Below are 23,998 nucleotides of genomic sequence, written 5' to 3'. Positions count from 1 at the left end.
GAGTAATCCAGCTATACACACAAATAACAATAAGAATTAAAGAATGAAATAATTCTCTAACTGGAGCTCTTGTATCTAATTATTTCAATCTAATTCTATTTTTTTTTTTAGTTTGTTGACTGTTTCCTATAGCAAGCTTGCCACTAAGCATTTAAAATGTTAGAGACATCCTCCAAACTCAGATGCACAAAATGTATTGCCAAGAACTTGGAAAAATTTCCTGCTACATTTATGCACCTGTGAATGGTAGCAAATGTAAAGAGACCTTAGGTTACACTGCTGATGTTTCAGGTGGCACTCATGTCCTCATGCAGTGCTGTGCAGCCACAAGATACTTGTGTCTTCCTTCATGGCATCTCCTGGGGTTGTCTCTGGGAACAGGTGAACCTGGCTGAATTTGATATCCAGCAATGTCATGAAATTGTCATTACTGTTGTTTTATACACCTCATTACCTCTAGAGGATCCCAAAGATCCTATGGAGGAAATGAGGTGCATGAAGAAACAGTGAATTTGCTTTCTCCTTGCCCAGAACTCATGCTGTTCCTAAGATGTAGGGACGTGGCCAATATTTTGTGTTGTGGGATGTCTTGGCAATTAGAAGCAACTGTTTGCCTCCCTGCCAAGGAAAAAGATGATTAGAAAAAAAAAAAGAGAGGAACTTTTTATTTAAATACCACCTAATTATATATTGCTCAGCAGTTGTTTGTTCATGTTGACCTTTTTAAACCAAAATGGAAAAAAAAATTCCTTTTAATATCCAAGCAAGTTGTTCAATGGATTATTTTTGCATACAAAAAAGAGATATAAGAAAAAATTTACTTATATTATTTTAAATATCTAAAATATCCCAGCAAGCTGGTGTGAATTATTATAGTTATTTTAGTGAGTTAATTCTGAAAATTAATAAAGTGTTTTCAAGTAAAGATACAATGGAACATAAGTTAATAATAGAACATAGTTAATTTCCTGTTCCTTTAGAAAGATCCTTCAAATATATTTATTCTGAAACCCTAACAAGTGGAAAAAAATAGTCTTACACTAAAAAGCACAATCTTTTAATGTGTTCCAAGTGTTATGTGTGGTAATTCTTGTCTTATGAAGCCTTCATTTTGAAATCTGAACAAGTTTGCTGGGTGCTACACCAAGGTGTCTCAGCAGTAATACTTTTGTAGATTTAAATCCAGCCCCCTTTCACGGTATGTGGCTTCTTCTGAAAACTGAATGCCCACAAAAATGTGCTCGCATTTAAAGTAAAGGAACAAACCAAAAGAATTAATGAGCCACTAGGATTAGCTGAACTGACGTGGATCCCACAAGTTGATCTCCTTGGGTTCTGTGCAGGCTTTTTGGCTAATGTAGGGAGAGCAGCTCTCCGTGCAGGGATCCAGAGTTGTGTGCCATTCCTGTTTTCATCTCACATTTGTGTCAGCTGCATTGCCCCTTTTCTTTCCATTCATTGCTTAGATTATGAATGAGACCAAAATGGAGATTTTTTTTTTTAATTTCCCTTGAGGATAAATGCTTTTTTTCCCTCTTTATCTCTCTCTTGAGGGAAGCCTGACATAATTATGAATGACATGGGAGCAGTGTTTCTTTCTTCAAACTGGCATCACCAGAAAGTCATCATGGCTTCTGCTGTGATTAATTTCTTGTAAAAATATTTTACTTTAAAGTATGCATTTGCTGTGTTTTCATTTTTATAGTTGAAGGTAGGTAACTACATTAAGTTGCACCTCCATCAGTAACTGATTTTGTCTCTTTCACAGGCTTCTTTACAATTTGCATTGTAGCCACAAGAAAATTATTTTTGCCTGAAAGCAGTTTTTTAGGAATATATTTAATTTCAATCAGATAAGCTGCTTGAGCACCGATTATGTAGAAAACTGTTAAAATAAAAAAGTGTAAATCCTTTCCCTCCAAGAGATTATAAAATATTTTAGTATGCTGTATATTTTTTAAGATAGGAAAACACAGAGATGCAAAGATCTTGTTTTCAGACAAATACAACATTTATTTAGACAAGCTTAAAATTTATTAACTAAACCTATTAAGCTTAAACAAATTTTATTAATTCTTTGAATCACAGCATTTGTAGACATTTTCAGGCCTGTGAGCTGTAGCTTACAGGTACTTGAAGCAGGATTTTTGAGGTAGTTTGAATGTACCAGTTTAAACCCTAAATATTCTTAGTCTCTCCTTTTGCAATTCCTTCCAGACTCCAAAAGAAAGCAGAAACTATGCCATGTCAGGATCCTAGCCTGAGAGCAGTATTTATGCTTTGTAAAACTTAAAGCCTTGAAAAGACTGATAGACCAGCATAGAAGAAATTGAGGCCGTATTCTATTTTATTTATCTGAGGATCCAAAACACGATTGCATCAGTTGTTTTAATGTGCCATCTGCATTTCAGTTATGAAGCTTATGACAAATTGTAAATACCAGTCAAATATCAGTCAAATATCAGTAGTAGAGCTGCCTGTTGATGTTTTCAAAGCAATGAAAGAAGAAATGAAAGAAGGACTTTCAAAGCAGTTGAAACACAAAGCACAGGAGCTGTAGTTTGAGTTGTTGGCCTGTGCATGTGTCTGTCCTTGGTAAGATGCCTGCCCATCAATCAGAGCACCTGGGCTTCATGTACTCTTAGCTCTAAGTGTCCTGGCAGTCTTCACTTGTACAGTAACATCCCTTGTCTCTTTTTCTCTTGCTGTGTCTGTGTCTCCTTTCTGCTTCACTCTGTCAGAAAAAAAAAAAATGTTCAAATGCTGTTATCTCCTTCCACAACCTGCCCCCCTCCAGTTCTACCTGAATCTCCAGATCAGAGAAATATTTATTAAAGATCTCTGTGAAAGACCTTTGACCACACCCTCACCCACAGTTGTGCTTCACACAGACACCCACCTGCTGTGGTTGGGTGTGGGTGGGTTGCAGCAGCCCCTGGACTGTGTGGGCTCCTGCTGTTCTCCCTCTTCTGGTTTTGTACTCAGCTCCTGGAAGGAGGGATTTTTTTGCCAAACTTTCTCTTGCCTGGGAGCATTTCCTCCAGGGACAGGACAGTTCCCATTTCTGTAGTCATTTTCTACACAGTGGTTAAACCAAAAGGATTTTTAAAATAAGTATTTATCCCTCATGAACATTATTTGGGGGGAGAATGACAAATAAATTCTAACTGACCTTGTCACTTCTCTATTCAAACAGATTGGTTTCAAACTTTTATTGCTGCTTCCGGTGTTGAGTCCTGTAAAGATTACATTTCCTTCAGATGAACAGTTTTATGGACGTAGAACTTAGCCTGATTGCATCTGAATGCCAGCTTTTGTCTTAGAAAGGGTGGCAGATATGACTCATTAGTAAGTCAGTTCTGCAGAACAGCTGTTTGCATAATTTTTCCAGTCTGTAACCTCAAGGAGCAAAGAAAAGCCTTCTTCCCTGAAAGTGCATGTGTATATACATGCATATATATGTGTATGTATACACAGAGAATTTATACACATAGAAACCCATGGGGCTTGTAATACATATTTAGAAATAGAAATGTTGTTATGTTTCTGCATGTTTTTAGTTTAAGTAGCTGTAAAAGGGTGAAAAGAATCCTCCAGTTCTTCAGCATGTGGGGTACTAGTCTCCAGTGTAGAACACACTCATATGTTATACAAACTAAAAAGAAAAACAAGGAGTCACAGAATTATAATACAAATATTATTGCAATCTCTTTCAACATCAAGGCCCAAACCCATGTGTTTTGAGGCTGGAGAGTTGTTTGTTAAGTGTTAAAAGCATCCTGGTGTGCCTTTGAACTGAGAACTAGGATTTCCATTCCCTGTAAACCAAAGCTGAAATAAAAACACAGGACTTGTGCAGTAGCTGGGCCATAGGAGATGTATCTTTATACTGTAAAGGGAGAGTGCCCTTGTCAAATGGCAGCAGAACTATAGAAGTGTAGGAAGAAATCCAGGCTGAGAAACAGCCTGGATTCAGAAACTTTGAGGCACATCTAACTTTTTGACATCACTTGCCAAGTGACTGCTAGGGAGCACAAACTAACTCCTGACAAGCTAGGTAACGAAAGAAAGCACGGTCTGGATCTTACCAGAAGCATAATTTGAGGTGCTTCTATTTTAATCTTTCAGTAGAAGCGCTGAGAATAATGAACTGTTGTGTTACATCATTTCATAGAAGTGAAGTGACTGGAAGATGGTAGAAAAACATGTATTCAGAGCCTGGTGTGGAACAAGGAGATGAGCATTGGAGTGACTGGTTTGACACATACTTATTTCTGCCTGATTTCCACGTGAGACAACAGCTGACTACCAGAGGCCAGCCTTCATACTTTATAAACTCTCCTTATTTTCCTGTGTCCCTGCAGACCCACTTAGTGGATGTAGCTCTCTGGCCAGCAGGCTGCCTTTTGTCAGTCAATGCCATTGACTCCTTGAAGGGTCAGAGCACCAGAAGATGAAATCCCTGACCTAGAATTGTCTTCTGTTCTCATAAAATGACTGTGCTGTTCAAAAGACTGTTTTATCTCTTGTTTTTACAGAAGAAAAGTCACAGTATCCTATGTCTTAATCTGCAAAGCAAAGTTCAGCATGGCCTCTACAGAGGAATGCCTGCATGAACACAGGAATAACACAAAACTGCACAATGTATTTACCAGAAATGGTTTCTAAATTATATAGGAAATGAAATACTGACATTGAATTAAAATGTGATTTATGTTCTAATGCTCCTTTTCCCAGCGTTCTGATTTCAAGCAAAAAATTGTGTGGTGTGAAAGCAATGCTTATGTGCTTTTGGAGCACTGGTCATGCCTGGCCTGTCCACTCTGGCCTCAATTATCTCTGCCTCTTTTCTCTGATGCTCTACTAAAGCTTGTTCCCAAATGTGGCTGCAAAGCCAACTAGTTGGGATGTGTAGGTATAGTGCAAGTGAGGACTTGATATCAGACACACTTCATGCTTATCCTAAGATACAGTACAGAGGCAGCCTAAATGGGAATTTTCTAAAATTTTTAAATGTGCCAAAATTTTATCTCAATTATCTTCACTATCAAAAAAAGGCCTGTTTTTTCACTATTATAAAGATAATTAAAGAAGAAAAACATATTACTGTAAGTGTAACTTATATATTATTATTTTTAAAATCATTCTGCGTAGAGGCCTTGATTGGGTACCATGTGCTGGGTGACCCACCCTCTGCTCAGTCCTCAGTCATCTCATTTGAAACAAGTACTAGACAAAGACTCTGGAATAAAGTAAGGCCAGTGAAATAGTCTGCATAATTTAAAAATTTAATCTGTCCACATCCCTGTTCTAATGCTGACAGATTCTGTAGTGTTGAAACAAAACTGATTTTTAAAACAATTTCTTTTGTATATGGAATAAAATACTAGAAAAATTGCCACTGATGAAGTCAGTTAACTTTTATAATGGAAAATAATTTTTATAAATCAGGAAGTTCCCATGTTAAAATCACACAAAGTGTTTAAAGGCTGCAGCGTAGGATGACTGTACAGATTATAGAGTTTTCATTATTCTGCTTTTAGATTAAAAATGCACAGTTACTGTCACTATTGTTTGAGTTAGGATAAATCAAAGGTCTCAAGTGACAGGAAGAACTTAGGGAGGGAGGGGAGGGAGGGATGGAGGAAGGGAGGGATGGAGGAAGGGAGGGAGGGAGGGAGGAAGGAAGTTGAGGAAGGAAGTTGCGGAAGTTGCGGAAGGAAGGAAGTCAAACTCATGACAAATGAAGTTTGCAGTAGTAGTTAGTAGTAGTAAGGCATCAGTCAAAAATAGGCTGAAAGACCATGAATTAAGGTGGCAGACAGCTCTGACAGCAAGTAATAAGCCTGTTATTTGAAGGCTAAGGCTGAGATCCTGGCCCTTAGTGAAGTTAGTGGAGCCTGGGTTTTTATTCAGGGCTAGAGAAGTGTTAACATCCCATCCTCCATGTAAGTTTGTGTGGTGGACATGTCACAAAGATAATACCCTGAAATTATTGCCCTGAAATGTACAAGGAGTTATGCAATATATTATTTTCTTCTTAAATTTTTCTTGGGAATAGTTTTAGATGATGATCTTCTTATGATTGCTGACCAGACTAAGAAGAAAAGTCATCCTCTGATCCAAAGAATTGAAAATGCAGTCATCCTTCCAGAAAAATCTGCAGGCAACATTCAAAGATTTTATGAGACAGTTGACCTCAGTAAACCAGTAACCTTACCCACCTGTCACCCTTGTTAGTCAGGAAGACTCTTACAGATGACTCTGAAGGAATGAAATGCAGCAGCTTTATCTAGTCTAGCTTCTCCCAGACATGTTCACAGCCCAGAAGAAAGCATAACATTGTGTGTTTGGAAACAACAGCCCAGTGATGATGATGGCATCATCTGGCCCTTTATGACTAAAACTGCTTAAAACAGTCAACAAATTTACAAATGTGAATCAGTAAATGTACAAAGAAAATCAATGAGAAATACTGGCAGTAAAAAAAAACAAAAAAAAAAAAAAAAAACAAAAAAAACCAAAACAAACAAAAAAAAAAAAAACCACACAAAAAAAAAAACCACACCAAAAAAACCCCCAACCAACTTATTTAAAAAACACTTATATGTGCAATACAACAGATTTGTTTATATAGGTGAATATATTATTTAATAAGAAAGAGTCTTCAGTTTGGAAAGAAAGAGGAAGCTGAGTGGTCCGTAAGATCATTAATTTCTTGAAGGAGACAAATCAGAAATTGATATTCAAGTGTTCCTCATAACATAAGAACTTAAAAAATTATTTTGAACTACATACAAACTCTCAAAAGGGAAATATGCTTTAAATGATCCACAAGTAATTTGAAGATCTTACTGCCACAGAACAACTTGGCTCCCAAAATACAAGTGAGCTCCAAAAGTAATTAGATAAATAAATGGCAAAGCAATTCACCCAAGCCAATCTGAACACCACGATGCAGATGCAGCCTCCTACTCAGAAAGTCCCTTAAAGTGTATGTAGTCAGAACTTAGGAGGCTGTACAAAAAGGAAGCATCTCTGAAAGCAGCCCTGATTATTTTCCTGCTTAGCAGTTGGATAAAATCAGAGACATAATAATAGCGGCTAATTGTCTTTTGTAGCCATCTGTTGTGCCTTGGGCAGTTTTGGGTTAATCTGTATTTTTTTTTCTTCCAGGAAAAATGTAGGTGTGGTAGATGAAGTCAGGAAATGCATAGCTGTAGTGGATCGTTGAGCAGTTTAGGTTGGAACACCTTTCGTATAAAAGGCCTTGAGGTACATATGGCTTCAAAAATGTGCAATGATGATAAAAGCCCTGGATTTTACAAATCCATTTTGTATAAAACTTGGTCTTGCTAGACTGTCTAAACAGGTGCATTGCTTTGGGTAGCACCTTCATCCAGTGCAAAAAACTGTAATGAAACAAGAATGGTTCAAAAAATTACATTGATCCAGTGCTATATCATATAACATCCTCACTGGAGAGTGTGTTCCCATGTGCAGATAGCAAGACTTGTGATGGCAGTTTTAGTCCCCTGAAATGTAAAAGCACTCAGTGGGCCCTGTATAATACAGCACACTGATTTACACTTCCTTGTAAATCAAAGGAATAGCTGTACTGTGTAAATTATAAAATCAATTCAATGGATGGTTTTCACAAGCCTCTTAGTATGGTGTGTCCTTTCCTGCATGGATGGAAACACCTGTCAGTATCAGTGCTGCTATATTTGCTCCTGCCAAGCTGTACATCATGTACTAATATAGAATGTTTATCCTTCCAACACAAAGAAAAATTAAACTCTCTTCCCCCTCACTTTCCCCATCCTTTCTCCTTCCTCAGTAGGATTGAAAATTCCACTTTTTTGGTGTCTGCCTTTCTGTTTTTTTTAAAAAACCCAAATTAAAAAAAAATAAATTAAAAGTTTGTGTAAAGATACCCCAGCTGGCTTTTTGTTGATGATCCTGGATGGTGGAAATGGTTTAGGTTTGGCAGCAAGGTCCCTGTGGCTGCAGAGGTGCAGCAGTGGACTTCACAATGGTAACTTTTGTGCATCTGAGCTTTGAAAATGGCAAACTGGAAATGTTGGATTTAAGCTGGATTTCATGTTGGATTTAAGTCCCATAAAAAAAATAGATGTCCTAGTTAATCCCGCATTGTTACTTCATAATCTCTGCACAGATCAAGTGACTTCTGCGGGGACAGTTTAGTGACAGAAATGTTTTAATTTACAAATAATCAGTGTATTTTGGGACTGAAAAATTATTACTACTGTACAACACTGTTCCTCTGCAACAGACTGCCCAAAGGCAAGGTGGTTCTGGTCTGTCCTATTGCTGAATATATTTATGTACCTAATTATTGTTGTACATCTGGCCAAGCAGGACCTACTAGTCAGTTGAAATGCTCATTTTCACTTTATGGTATGGCTTCCTCTGTTTTTCTTTTGTTAGACACCAATTATCACAAGTATCATAATTAGAAATAAATCCGGTTTTAAAGTTTGAGAATTAAATGAAAATTATATTTAAAAAAATATTTATCACAAGCTTAAAAATACTTTTTCTTTAACTCAAACGCTAGTATATATCTACAATTGTGATATAACAAAACAGTAACATGTTTTGTAATAAGAATTTACAGTAGTTGATACTGCTGAAAGAAGAAAAGTTTCCTATTTCTTGAGACAATGAAGATGTCACTAGTGGCAAGCTTGTTGTTTTATTTGATAGAACTGAATTTTTCAAGAACATTTCTAAAGTATATAGTTGTATAGAGATTAATGTTTGATATTTGACTGAATTTTTGCTGCAATAGTGAAAGTTTTATAACTGTATGTGTAATTGCTTTAATTATTGAACTGTCTGTTTTAAAGAAGTGTTTTCTTCCTTTGGAATTAATTTGATGCAGAACAATGCATGGGCATTTTTTTTTTCTTGGTGTTCTAAAATGACTGTTTTTAAGAAGTCCATTTGCTTGCCTAACACAACACAGGAACATTGTGGGAAACTCTCATTATAAATTTTGTCTAATGCATGTTTTTCTTCACCAAATAGTTGCAGCAGTAAAAATAATTGTGTTTGCCTTGTAACTAAGATAGTAATATCACAGATTTTGCATTTTCTCCAATGGTCTGGACTTTACAGCTCTTCTGAATTGCCTGGAGTGGTTGCTGAAGAATAAATTGTAGCCTGATGGAATGATAAAGCTCGAGCAAAGCAACACAGATCCTTTTCTGGTTTAGTGCTTGGATCAAACAAATGAATTAATCAATTTACTGTATAATATAGACATATATGAATACAATTGTTTCATGAATATTGACAAAATCTTTTTAAACTTGCAGCAAGTAGTGGCAGCAATAAATGCAGGAATCATACCTTTAGGAAACACATCTGCTCAGATCAGTCACTGGGACTTGGGAAGTTCCTTCTTCTTTGCTGGCACTGTTATTACCACCATAGGTAGGACACAGCTTATTATCTTTTTTATAGTCAATGAGCTGAAACTCTTGATTTCCAGTGTGTGCATATATTTGTTAATGGTAAATCTTCCAAATATTCTGTTTTAAGTAGAGAGTTATTTTCTAGCTGCAGGGGCAGAAATAATAGCTGTCTGTAAAGGAGCCCTACCTGAGTGATTTTTCTGTAGGAAAAAAATGTTGCTGTACATTTCTCTCAAGTAAATGGAAGACGTTGTGGAAATATTTTCTGGGGAAAATTTGGTCAGCTGTACAGTCACAAGTGTTAACTAGGGCATGATTTAAAGCACATGTGCATTAAACCATGACTGAGAGGTATGGAATTAAAAGCCTGTGTTCTCCCATCCAGTATTGTAATTTTATCTAAATTCTGAAAGAGTCGCTGTCCCTCTGAGCAAGTGTAAAAAGAAACAGTGTTTGGTATTTCAGTTTCTTCCTTTTGACTACAATATTGTAGACATGGTATGGAGTTAAAAAATTCAATGTAACTCATAGCTCAAAAAGGGCATTCACAAAGATAGATGGAAATTTGAAGATGAAATCATGAGAAAAAAATGAGAGTAATATGTAAGGATTTGTAGCATATTTGCAATAATTATCACTACATAATATTTATATGCATATGTGGTGGAAGGGGATGTTCTTTTCAAGTGTTGTCTGGACCTTTTTTCTTTATGTAGAAATGCATAAGTACCATATTTTTTGTGTGTTTAAGTATAAACATGTTGACATTTATTAATATTGTGAATATGAATATTGTGCCTATGTGATATTTTTCTACATCTAGAGTAACTGAAACAGAGGTTTGGTGAAAACAGAGAAATTCTTACCTCCTTGATTTGCAGCAAACTTACTGATTTTATAGTAACACCTCCTCATGGTGATAAAAACCAAGTATTGAAAAAGTATTGAAAAATCAAATTAAAATTAAAGATTATAACCAAAAAAAGCAAGACCTTTGAAAGGACAGAGTTGTGATCAGTCTTATGTTATCCTCTTTGGGCAGCACTAAACTTTATGTTGTAAGCATCCCTGGTCCTATAGAAAATGCATAATAGTTGTTTCACTTCCTAATAAGGATAAAAGTTAACATATGAAAAGTGTTTAAGGAATTAAAACTTCAAAAATTATTTTAAAGCAGTGGAACATTTTGTCTCACTGTCTCTTTTTCAAAGTAGTACTAAGACTTTTCTAAATCAAAATGTTTTTTTGATTTAATTTACTGACCTGCTTCTACCAAGCCATGTGTAAGTCCAGCTTAGCAGAGAGCAGGGATCTGCAAAGGCATCCAGGCCTCTGATCCACTGTTCCCAAGAGGCAAGATAACTCAATAGGAAATACATTTGAAAATTAATATTTCAGGTTGTTTCTGCAAACCAGAGTTGTCAGAAGCAGGTCAGACTGGGCAGCAGTAAATATTTGTTTCAAGGTTTGTGATAGCAGCCTGAGAAAAAAATGGGGGAAAAAGGTCTTCCATAAAATATTTTGTCTTTGGAGTGGCTAGGTTTCTTTCATCATGGACCCTTTCTGGTGGGAAGCTCCCAGCCAGTTGCACTTCTCAGCTTTTCTCAGGATCCAAGGGAAGCAAGATTATATGAAAGCTGTAGTGTGGTTGGCATTGTCTTAATGCTGTGAACCATGGCTCACAGGGCTTGTGGTGTGACAGAAGGTGGTGCTGTGGTGAAAAGCACTTGGAAAAGTGAAGTACCTGGGAAAATGGTGGTGAGCAGAACAGCTGGGTGTCCTTTCCCTTAATCTTTGTGTAATTACGTGCCAGCAAGTGATTTTGTGTTCAGAACAGTACCTATGAGTATATGAGTAACTTTTTGAAGATGAAGGCATTCCTTCCAGCTAGAGGGCATACAGTAATAATAACTTGATTTCTCAAGAGAGTCAAAATGTGGTTTATGAGCATCTCCAGAGAGCTGCCGTAGGTTTCAGACAAATACTACAGATATTCTCTATGGACAAAGACAGGACTATGTAAATTCATAGAATAACTTTACAGAAATAATTTGTAAATGCGGTTCAATAAATGTGAATAAAATTTGTAAATATTACATCCTTTAGTCTGTATACCTTAAGAAGTATTTGCAGATGAGAAAAGGGATTACTAACATTTAGAGACAATGATAGCTTTCCAGTGTTGCTGCAGATTTTGTAGCTTTCCAAACCACTTATTACTATAATTTTACCATATCACTTAGCCCACACTCTTCCTGATGATATGTAAGAATCTAAGACATTCAATTGGAACCAGTAGTCTATTAATAGAATTTCTCAAACCTTCCTTTAATGAAAGCAAAGCCTTTCCTTACTGGCAGTAGCACTTGCATCCCACAAATATTTGGTTTCTGGGGAGAGGATAATAAATAAAGCCTTTAGCATCTGCCTAAGCAATAAATAACTGTTTTGCAGTTACTGTTCTTGTTGTATCCCAGTAGTAACAGTGACATGAAAAATATTGGCTATCTGTTTTGGTGGCTGCTGGAGCAGACTAGAAGCATCTTCTGGATCTCCTGTAGGTTTCTGAAAGGCACTCTTCTGGTGGCATTATGTCTATAGAGTTCCAAAGCCAGCTCACAGAAACAGAGGCAGCACTTCAGAAAACGTGGCTTAGTATTTATGTAACATTTTTTGAAATCTGTTATAATCCTTCATGCGACTCAGTAAATGTTACAGTGCCTAATATAAAATTAGAAAAATCAGTTGGAATAGAATATGATGTGATACTGCTACTAGATCTTTTCTAAAAAGTGGATTTAATTGAGAGTCATAATCAAACAGTTTCACAAGGCTTTCTTTAGAGCAGGTTGTTGGTTTTAGCTTTGCATTTACTACTGTGCTGCAGCACAGAACTCGTTTCAGGAAGGGTTATATCTTTGGCTGGCTTAGTTAGGTGTTCTTGCTTGTGAATATATTTCCAGAACAAATATACCTCGTCTCAACAAAGAGATGTGAAATTGCATGATTATTAGTCTGTGCATATGGAATGGTTTCAGACAGTCTCTTAGAGGGGAAAGGGTAACAGAGGGAAATGGGAATATGAAATTATCTATGAAAAATATTGTTGCATTGTTCCCTGGGATACTATGCATGCTGCAAAGTACAAAAGAACCTCTTTACAAAAGAACCTGCAAACCTCAAAAGAACCTGAAAATGTCATTATCCAGTCAGTCCTGCTCCAAGACCACATGACCAAAGAAAATTAAAAAGAAGGTTGAGGAGAAAAGCAAGAAAAATGGTAACTTAATCATAAAGCTGGAGATAGTGCTAAGGAAGAAGGGAAAATGACCTTTATGCCTTTTTTTTTTTTTTTTTTTTCCCTCTCTTTTTATTCTGCGAGTTCATTGCTGGCACTGTGCATGGTTTGTAACCTCTGGTTTATTTCCTTCAATAGGTAGCTGAACTCAACAATGGGCTTACAAATACAACCTGTACACACCCCAATTTCCCCCAGATTTATGTTTTAGGGGTGGGGAAAGTTTTATATTGGCAGCAGGGTAAAAAAAGCAGTCATTTTGAAGCTTGAGACCCGTGTCTAGTAAAATGAACAAACAAAGAAGACACGCCAAGGCCTTGAGCTCAGCAAGTTGTTTTCCCAAATGTCTGGTGTCTCAGCACATAAAAAATGTAGTGTCCTCTCTAATACACGAAACCGCATCCCGAGAACCTCTACTAGCCTACTTCGGATCTTCATCTAAAAGAATTTCCACTCTTACTCCAGACAGTCTGTCATGATTTTTTCAAGCACTGCAAGGTAGACATATGGGAAGAGAGTTTATTCAGCCTCCTGGAAGATGGAGTGTCTTGGATGGCAGTTGAGAGCATGGTGGCAGTGCCAGCAGCCTCACTGGTAGCTGTGGTTTGTCGGAGTGCGTCCTTTCAAACAGAGCTCCTTTAATGCCTTAGCACTCGAGGATGCAACACAGCCCCATTGATGTCCAAATCCAACACTTGCTAAAAACTGGGTCCAACAAATCCAAAAAGGTCCTCGGAAGCCCTATACTTCAATGTCCACCAAGTTCATTTAAGTAATGGACACAAATTACTTTTAAGTAAGTAAATCACAAATTTACTTACAAAAGTAAAAGACACATCATTTCTTCTTGTCCTTTTTCACTTTTGTTGCCACCAGCCCTTGATTTTTGAACCCAACACCTGGTGTTCAATGGAAACTGAACCTCTTGAGAAGTTTATTCATGACTAATGTCTTTAATTTAGGTTCATGAAGATGGGGAATCTGGGGTTCTGGGGTGTTTCGGGAATCTGGTGTTTTGGGGTCCAAAGGTGTAGCAACCGTTATTAAAGTGTGCAGAGGAATGTGAATGCAAAAACAAACAAACAAACAAACAAACCCCACAAAAAATAGAAAAATAGAAGAAAAATGTATAAATATTTGCATTTTAAGGAACAGATGTGAATAGCAAGCAGCTAAAATACTGAAAAATAGATTTATGGTTTTGACAAGAAATTTGTCATTTTTAAAGCTGCATTTAGCTATTTAGTTTCTAATGAAATTTCACTTTAAGGAATCATTCCTTCTGTCATTTTCCCACTGGCTGGACAAAAGGTTTGCTTGTGAAGTCAGGGTATTTTAGAAAGTCTTATTACATTGCTTGTTGATTTGAAACAATAATAAAATCCTGCTGCTAAAACTGTCCCTTCTGGCACCATTCCACTGCATTTTTGAAATACAAGGTTACAGAATAATGTGCTGACAACTAAAAGATACAAAACACTTTTGACGTTACAAAAAGGCAAATATTGTTCATAATGAGATGTGTTACCTATTATGTCAGATAATCATAAAGCTAAAAATGTGCAAATGACATTGAAAAACTTCTTCTCCTAGTTCAGAAAAGGAAGAAATATCACATGCTTATCTTAGAAAATATTATTTTTTATTTGTTTGTGCCACCAAAGGAGAAACAAGGATTTTGAGGATGAGCATAAAAGCTTCATTTTACAAGATTGCAGCTTATCAGAGTTTAAATACTTAAATTTCTGTTTATGTATTTGTAAGGCAAGAGAGAAGAAGCAAGCAAAAGAAAGTGAAGTGCAAATGCTGAGGTGATTGAGGAGGCGATTGGAGAAAAACTCCTGAAATTAAAAAAAACCATAAAATACATTTGCCTGAAAAATATTCCGATATGTGACTTTTCTTCATCATATCAGTAATTAAATCTGCATTTGTGTCCATTTCTTAAATGAACTTAACTCTCAGTGGACATTGGAGTATAGGGCTTCCAAGGACCTGTTTCTTTCAGGGCTCCTCTCCTCTACTAGAAATAATCTTCATCAAAGCAAGATCGAGGATCTCAGCCTCTACTGATAGCCTGGCTGCACAGGTCCAGACTTCATAGAGCTTCTTGCAGGAGTCTGTGTGTGGCAAGGCTGAGTATAACCAGCTGATAAGACCAGCTGCAGACCAGTGCAGAAAAAAAAGTGGTTAAAATTTATGGTCTGTGAAAATGTGGTAGTAAGAGACATGCTACAGAGGTCACTGGGGAATGAAGTGGAAACGCTCCTTCCATCTCTTGCTCTGCAGAGGACTCCATTGAAAACTCCGGCTGCTCTCCTGAGAGTCACATTGACTCTCAAAGTGTGTTAAACATGTATATCTCATCTGATAAGATATCAACAGAAAGAATTTTTAGGTTTAAAAAAAATCCCCGTGAGATCTCTTCAGAACTCATTCTTTCCTCCAGGTTAGTGTTGTGCTTGCCTTCCCATCCCTGTGCTGCTGTCCTTCATAGTTGTTGGAACTAAATTAGGTTTTTAGTCTCTCTTTGCTCCATTCTAATTTATTTCCTTTGCTTCTTTTGTTGTACTTTTGAATAAGTGTCTGAATTTGACCCAGATTGGCTGTTGACAAACAGTGCTTCCATTGTGCTCTGGAGAGACCTGTTAGGATTTGGCAACACAATCCTCCAAATATTTCATCTGAACTCAGCATACTCTCTCCCAGGGCAGTAGTGACTAAACAAAATTTCCTTGGTAATTATTTCTCCCGGGAAGAGTGAGTTGAAAGTGTAATACCACTATGCCCTCAATTTTCTCCAGCATTTGCTCAGACAGTGGAAAAGAGGGCTTATCTGACTTGAATGCCAAAGATATAATACGTGGACAGTACAAGATACAGGAGCAATAATTAGGATAAGACTGTTGAGAGCTAGGGAACCTGGGACAGTGGTGGAGAAAGGATGAAGTTGAAGAGCTGAAAGGAAATTATATTAGATGAAGAGCTCAGTTAGAGACATTGAGGGCTTGTATATCAGAAAAATTGAATTAAATTGAATGAGCAAATCACAGAAAACAAATTGAGCCTCACTGACCAAAATGATTGGGACTAAGGAAATACTCAACATTGCCAAGTGTAGCCCTGAAATTGAAAAAGTGCAAGTTTATGGAATAATACACAGCTTTACTTATGCAGAGAAGTGAATTTTTTTTTCTTCTTTTCTACCTGCTCTGGTTTGATACACAGGAATTTGATGTGCAAGCACTTGCATGGTAAATTGCAATCACTTGCATATTCTGTGGGCCATATTCAGGGTCTGATATTTCTGGTGATCTTGTTACTTTAAGTTATCAGTTATAGTAGAATAGGTTAAGGTGATGTAGCCTCTTAGTTGTGTGAATGTACAAGGGAGTTTTTTTATCTGGTAAGTTCTGAATTCTGGACAAGAAATTTGGCACTGGATGGTATGAAGGGATGCTGTCTCTTTAGGGAAGGTGGTGGCATCAGTGACATTTCGTATAGTTTTTAGCCTGATCTTTCTTTTTACACATTTTTATTCTTTTAGAATTTAGATTCAGAGTTCTGCTAACTACTTTCTTTGCTTGCAACACTGAGTTTCTGGAATATTTTTTCTGACCACCTGGAATGGTCTTCTACACTGATGTGACTTCATTAAAATTAGGTTTTCATAAAAGAAGCCTTTTAAATGTCTTTGATAAGCTTCCTGCTAGGCAGCACTGACAATTTTGTTTTGGTATGGTGTCTATTTATTGCTGGGTCTTGCCAAGAAAGAAGGAAGATGGACCATTTTTGCAGTTTGATGTACTTGCACTTTTTGAGCTTTTATCTTTCTTTTTTTCTTCAAAACCTGAAAATAGTTGTGTTAAAACAAATTGCCAGGTTTGCAGCTTTTCATCACTCCATTACCTTTTTGTAATTTCCTAAACAACAGGCTATGCTTAAAGCAGTTCTGCTTAGAACTTCAAGTCATGTTGTGGAGTGAAAATGTCAATTTGTCAGTTGTGACAGTCCCCAATTTACACTGCAAATGAGCAGTGAAGTTTTCACAGCTTGCTCTGTTAATTCCAGTGTGCTAATGAAACTGAATTTTATTTTCTTTATTCAGATTTCTCATCACTGGCTGATTAGAAAAGGGTTTCTGAGCCTCCTGATCATGTCCATTTCCATTCCCAGTTTACAAAAGCTTGTTGCTATGAATAAAGGAAAGGATGCGAGGAAGAGTTGCCAAGTAGGGTTACACTGTGTGCAGAATGCTAAGATGAATGGGATTATTTCCTGCTCCTTTTTTGTAACTGGATAAGGAGTGGTGCAACCAACCATGAGAACCTCAAATCCTATCAGCAAACAGCGGCACAGGATTTTGGAAAACACTGAAAAAAGCAAATGTTTTGTACTTTGCTTCTACATTGGGATCACTGAGTGGGTAAGGTTTAGAAGCCAAAATAAAAGCACCTGTTCACAGTGTGTATCCCCCTCAGCTGGTCTGTTGGTAAGTTTTGACCATGTTAAGCTGTTTATCTTTATGTGCTACTTCATTCACAACTGTTTCCAGTTTGTTTAGTTGAGCTGCTAAGCAGAAGCAGCTTTTAAAGAGGGAAAGGCAGCTGTAATCCATCATAGATTTGTTTGGGTTTTTTTTGCTTTTTAAATTTTTTTTAAATTTTTTTGTTGTTTTTTTTTGGTTTTTTTTGGGTTTTTTTTTTGTTTTTGTTTTTTTGGGGGGGTGGGGACTCATGATATAAGACTAGCACGGGGACATGTAAGCTCTTTTGAAAGAAAAGTTCACTATCAGCTGGAATTTCTGCTTACTGATCACCATAGAAGGTAGACACTTTTTAGATATTTCTAGCATGAATTCTGGATGTTAAGCAGTTTTTGCAGATCTGGCTGAATTGATGTGCCTGATATAAATCACACTCTGTTTGCCTATTGTGTTAATCTGAGTGTAAAATGAGGTGGTTTATCTCTCTGGGAATTAAGATCTGAAGAAGGTTGCTTGTGTTGCATTGAGGCTTTGGTTGACATACGCATCACCTGTACAATTCCCAGGTGCCAGGAATGTCACTTGGCATTCTGGCTGGTCGGAGCAGGGTAGGCACTAGTGCTCATGAGGAATGGCTGGGCCTGGATATTCCAGTGGAATTCCCTGAATTGAGAGCTAAGATCTGCTTAAGGAACACCCTTTAACCCATATTCACCCAAATATTTTCGTGCAGACTTGGCTGTACCATTCCCAACAGCTGGTCAGGTTTACCAGTTGATTCTATTTCAATGATTCAGAAAGATAACTTCCCCCCCACCCCAAGAATATAGAAAGGATGTAGTACTGATAGTGTAAGAGACCTTAAAGATTTCTTGAAGTGAAGTGCCACTAGTATAAAATCTGCTGCCTTGTGCCAACAGCATTATGGAGTAAAATATCATTCAAGTATCACTACAGCATATGGGAGTATCCATTAGCATTACATGAATGTGTTTCCTTTTTAGACAATGAGACTTCTCCATATTTTATAGATTTCTCATTACTGCCAGCAGCTTGATTCCATTAAAAAAAAGCCCTGAAAACCAGAAGGGAAGCTGGGTAGAAATACAGGCAAAGGGGAAATTAACAAAATCCATTAACTTTTTTTAGTGATTTTTGTCTGTATTGAATCCTCTGGTGCTTTGGAGAATCTCACTCTCTGGTGTCATCCTTTTACAAGAGCTGTATGAGTTGGTATGACTGCAAGCAAAGTTGTAGTTTGCATCTCAGTGTGTGTTAAAAATTCATATTTCTCAAGAATAAAAGTTAATTTCTACAGAAATAAGCATTGCATATGCAGATAATCACAAGATCAAGAGGATAAAAACTGATAAATTTTGATTTATCTAATTTGAACTGCTAGTGCAAATATATTTGTTTAGTACAACATTACAGTCTGATGACTCCAATTTTTCATTTGGCAGAAGGTTACAGAAGGCATGTTAATGGTTACAAAAGGCATGTTAATTGCAAATTAAAAGTAAGCTAGTAGTAAGGAAGACTTGAGAGGTGCATAATTTAGGTGATGATGTAGAAAAGTCCTATATATATGCTTACCTACCTTCTGGTCATGCTGAGTTTTACCAATGTATAGATGCTTTTCCAGGTGTGAAAAAAATGTGGTGTAAGCTAAAGGGAGGATAATTGTCTACTACATACCACCTAAAAGCAAATAAATTGTGTGGTAGTACAGCTATTAGTCTGTAAAACATATGAGGTGTTACTGTCTTGCTGAAAGTGTCTTATATTGAATATTACTGTTTAAAATTTTAGTCTGGGCTTGCACAGCAGGACTGGGAGAACAACATCTTTGTCTTGCTAGATAATTTACTTCGTGAAAATCATCTTCTTCTAGGTGAGACAGTTTCTGATTTTTTTAAATTTGGGTTTTGTTTGGTTGGACTTTGGTTTTGTTTGGTTGGGTTTTTTAAAGCAGTTAGAAATACTCTTTGATGTTTGTAGGAAATTAGTATCTGAAGTATTTCAACTTTTGGTTCTGTGGGGACAAATCTGCAGATTATTTCTCCTTCGTGGCATCACTGGAGATGTGATTTCCTCCCTTCCCTGCATTTGTGTGGGATTCTGATGAGTTTTGCTGAACCAGTAACCAGAGCATGGAGAAAGCCAAGTGTAATTAAAGACAGGACACTACTTCATTTGGACATCTTTGCTGTGGTTGCTTCATAGCAACAACACAAACTGTGTGAATTCAAGTCTCCCTGGACAGAAATTTGTTCATGTTTTCAGTTAGTCTACCTTACCTGCAGGGATCCTTACTCAAAACCAGCTGTCTATCTGAAATCAGTATTTCAATATACTCAGATACTGTGGGTATGGGAGTATCACTCTAATATTTAGAGGGATAATAACAAAAGTATTTAGCAGTGTGAGCAGGAAAAAGAACTGCAATCTTGAAAATTTAAATGCTTTACAAAATCTAGCTATGCTGAGGTGGCTTTTGATGCTTTGAATGTAAACACTGTTTCCATTCCACAGAACTTGGTATTCTTTATAAATTGTGTGGTTTAAGTTCCAGTATCCAGTTTTAAACCTTTATCTGGTTAAAGATGATCTGATTTGAAAACACTGGTGTTATTTTGTACCTGCTAGAATGTCATGAGAATTTCTCAGGTTGTAAGCAAAAGGAAGAACTAGATATGTTGTCTTAGCTCTTCCTTGTTTCTTATAGCAGGCTCCAACTGTGACTCCTGAATAATTGTTTCCTTGTCATCCTGTGTTGCTGTATAGATTTTTCATCTCACTTCCTTTCTCCAGGCTTATAATCTGAATTCAATACTTCTCCAGAATGGATTGACAACACTTGCTACTTGTGGGCCTAACTAAATAAACTCTTCTGTCACTGGCATTATTTGTGCAGCTTATTTTAGTTCAGGAAGGATTTTTCTTTTTGGTAAAGACAGATACTTGAAGGATCACATTGCTTTTAGTATTTGTTAGCATTTTGTCAACGTGTGAAAACTTGTCCTGTCTGAAGAGGCTGCATAGGAAGGAAGTTCCTCTTTTCTACTCTTCCAAATTCAGAATATTTTAGTTGTCTTTTTTAACTTCTCAACCACCATCATTAGCTAGAGTATTATTCATTCACCTGTGAATTTTGTAGACTTTGATTCTGAAGTCATGTTATTGGATCATGTAGTAGTGGGGAATTGCTCAGTTTAGCTGAATTCTTTGGAGAGTGTGGCACCAAACTGGTACTAGGGAAAACATGGAGGGATGGATGACTTTGGCTCGCAGGTCCTTGAGGTTTTCTTGCTGTGTGATGCATGGTGATTGCCATCTGCTGTGCTGGTCTCTGTGCTGTTGTTTTCTGTCTTGTTTATTTTGATAACAAACTCTTGGAAACAATTATTTTGGGTCGTAAAGGTAACAACACAGCCAAGCATCCCAAGTGTCTGTATTGCTCAGTTTTACTGATGACATGTTAGAGAGGTATCTTGTATTTTACAGTTAAAACTGCTAATTTTTATCTCCTAGCTCTGCAAAAAAATATTTTGGCTTCAAAGTTCTCTCAGATTAAGGAGCTGTACTACTTTTAATTTACATAATCTATTTTTGTGATATTTGAATACTATTGTAAAAATTCCACAACAAACTAACTTAAAAAGACTGGAACTTTTTTTTTTTCCGCTGTAGTGGCAAATCTTTCATTCTTACTCTATAGTATTTTAGTTAAATAAGATAAAGTAATGCCAGGGGCTATTAAACCTTCTCATTTCAATTTTAAGTAGGTAACATCCTCTATAGGCAAGAACTCTGTTACTTTTAATTGCTTAAAAAGGTCTTTGATTACACATTTTTGGCACCCACTCTAAAGTTCTGTTGGCAGTCTGAATATAGTCTTAGATTTGGACATAAATATAGATTCATATAATTATAGAACAGTTAAGGTTGGAAAAAATGTAGTTCAAGTGTTAACCAACTAAACCATGTCCTCAAGTGCCACATTTACATATTTTTTAAACACTTCCAGGGACAGTAATTCCCCTGGGTGGCCTGTTCCAGTTCTTGACTGGAATATGCTGAAATCATCAAATGCTGATATCATCAAATGCTTTTAGAAATCTGCCAGCATCATTGCTGGCTTAAACTTTTCTTCTCTTCAGACTGGCCTGCAGATACCAATTCATGCATTTATTGATAAATTCCCTCTGGTCAGAAAAACACAGATTACTTGCAAAAAGCCCAGCATTTGAGCTTGTTGAACAACCATGATTGCTGCTTGGAGAAATAGGTGTATGAAAATACATTTCCTGGAATTTGGCATGTGTTAGGGCACTAAGAGTCATGCCAGTGAGTCTTGTGAAGGCCCAGAAACTTTTTCTCTCTGGCTTGCTCTGGTTTTTCCCCATTGGAAGAAAGAATGGTAGGTATGAAAGGACATGTATTAGGGGCTGTAAACTTTGCTCCATGCTTTGGACAGTACAATTGGAAAGTGAAATTCAAAGCCTGAGAAAGAACTTCTCTGACCGTATATCTGTCTACTGTCTAGTTGAAAAGTAGCCAGATAAAATGTTCTTACCAGAACAAGAATCCATTATCTGATTCACTGCTCCATTATAGACCATCCAGACTGAGAAATTTTTAATTTTTGTGTCTCATTATGGGATTTATTGAGCTTCATCTGAGCCCTGAAGTGATGTTTTCTTAGGCTACATAAAAATGTAATTTAGGTTTCCACTTGCCTAAAATGCCTTATTTTGCTATGAGATGGTTTGTAGATCATCTGTGTGAAGAGACTTCTATAAATTTGTAATGACTTATGATGAATATATTTTTCACCATAGTAAATAGCTTTCAAATCTGTGCTTGCAAGCATTTCATGCTCTTGTCTGAACTTCTGACTGCTAATTAGTCATTGCTGTTAAATTGTTCAGCATTTTCACATCTACAGACAAATATGAGAGGTAGATTTGATTGTTCAAGTAAACCCATAGACCCTTTGTCCACTATAGTCAGTGAAGACTTGGAGAAGTTGTTATTTGGTACTCTTTGGCCTTTGGTTTTATCTTGCAATTTTCAAGCTGTGTTGTAGCTATGACTGGGGTAAAAGGAGCAGTAGCCAGTGTTGTTCTGCAGCAGGAATTAGAGAAGAAATGAGTCAGTGCTATCAGAAATGCATATGCATTATAACTGAGCAATTGCTGCAAGTAGAATATTAAGACCAAGATAGTGTCAGATGGGAGAGAAGATACTGAAATGCAAGAATTAAAGATTTCATTGCTAGGTGTCTTGTTTAATACATGAATTCAGAGGTAACTCTGAAGCTGCAGAGTGGTAGGTCTCGTATAAATAGGAAAAAATGCTGGCATCCCTGTTGATTTTTGGGTTAGTGCACAGGATAAGATACCAACTTGTTGTTCTTTATTTTCATTTTCTTTGAATTATTTAAGGAGAGAGCAATGTTTGCATAGAGTACCCCACTGGTGTAGCGAGAAAGCTGAATTTCTTTTATGTCCAATGTACACTGTCAGTTTGTCTGGAGCTTGGTGCAGAAAGATATTTTTTTTGTATGAAAGATCATCAGTGTGCTGCAAAGACCAAGGATTGTGCTCTGTATTTTATGTTGTGTTCTGCCACCCTTCAGGTTAACCAGCCCTGGCAGTTGCCCCAGTGGTAGTGAGCTTGATGAACCTACATGATAATTTAATATGGAGAATATTCAATCCTGTACAGTAGAGAGATTTACAGAGTTTTAAACAACATTGGAGATCAATGGCAACAGTAGTAAAGGAGATATAGACAGGAAAGAAATAGGTAATTTAAAAAAAATTAATTTAAAATTAATTTAAAATTAATTTTTAAAATTATCTTTAAAATTAAAAGACTTCTCAGTCGAGTCCAGTGAAGGCAGTTCATAAGTATGGGAATGGTTGTATGCAGGAGTAGATTGCAGTAGGGTAAGATCACTATTACTCTATTAAGAGTTTGGAAGAATGTGTTTTTAGGGATTTGTTTTTTTATGAGCAAGTCTTGCTACATACTGATAAAAACCATAGCAAATTATGATTGAGAAAAATGGCTGTAATATGACTTGAATTCACTAACAGGTAATTATTTTGTCCGCAGAGGTATGATTTTTAGGAAAGAAGGACTATCTTTTACTAGACCCACTCAAAACAGCTGGAAGAAAAGATAAGCTTTTTGGGCTTGGCTGAGGATGGTCTAATTCACACAAAATACTGTTGTTTTTCTAATTGTATCCAATGTTCTACTCAAAGACACTTTGCTTTCCTGTCATTTTATTCTACTTATATTCTTCTGCCATCCTGATAATAAGAGGGCTCCCTATGAATTGTTTGAATCATCTTGCAGATATTGAGAGGCTTGTGCCTCCACTCTCACAACAAAACATTTTAAAATGTGTATTGTTCTCACTTAATTTTTAAAATCAGATTTCCATAATGGCATGCTACTGCATCATCATAAAAATAGCAAGTACAGAACTGACAGTGGAAGTGTAAAGACCCATCTGTGCTCCTCTTTTTTTTCTCCCACCATGCTTTATATTTGATATTTAGAGCACCCCAACCTTATATATTAATTGTCTAATACTTCTCAGAGTGGTAACTCATGGAGACTAATTAAAAGCAATCATCCTTTCTGTAATTTGCTAAAAATAAGAGATCAGATTAAGAATAAATTAATTTAGAGACATGATAGGTAATGAAGCATTCGTAATTCCTTGTCAATCATGAACATATTTTGTAGTAC

At 36.7% G+C, this 23,998-nt stretch overlaps 1 protein-coding gene across 1 annotated transcript in view; it reads left to right on the top strand.

Annotated features, from left to right (window-relative positions):
- The window catches only part of KCNK2 (potassium two pore domain channel subfamily K member 2), a 76,974-nt gene that overhangs the window by 6,447 nt on the left and 46,529 nt on the right, over positions 1 to 23,998 (top strand). The window contains exon 3 of the mRNA XM_053939638.1: positions 9,345 to 9,462. Coding sequence (XP_053795613.1) covers positions 9,345 to 9,462 — 118 coding nt within the window. The remainder of the gene's footprint in view (positions 1 to 9,344; positions 9,463 to 23,998) is intronic.

This window comes from Vidua chalybeata, chromosome 3 (assembly GCF_026979565.1).
Source record: "Vidua chalybeata isolate OUT-0048 chromosome 3, bVidCha1 merged haplotype, whole genome shotgun sequence".
In the NCBI taxonomy this organism is placed as follows: domain Eukaryota; kingdom Metazoa; phylum Chordata; class Aves; order Passeriformes; family Viduidae; genus Vidua; species Vidua chalybeata.
The sequence above is the reverse complement of the archived record's forward strand: the minus strand, read 5'-3'. Positions and strand labels throughout refer to the sequence as shown.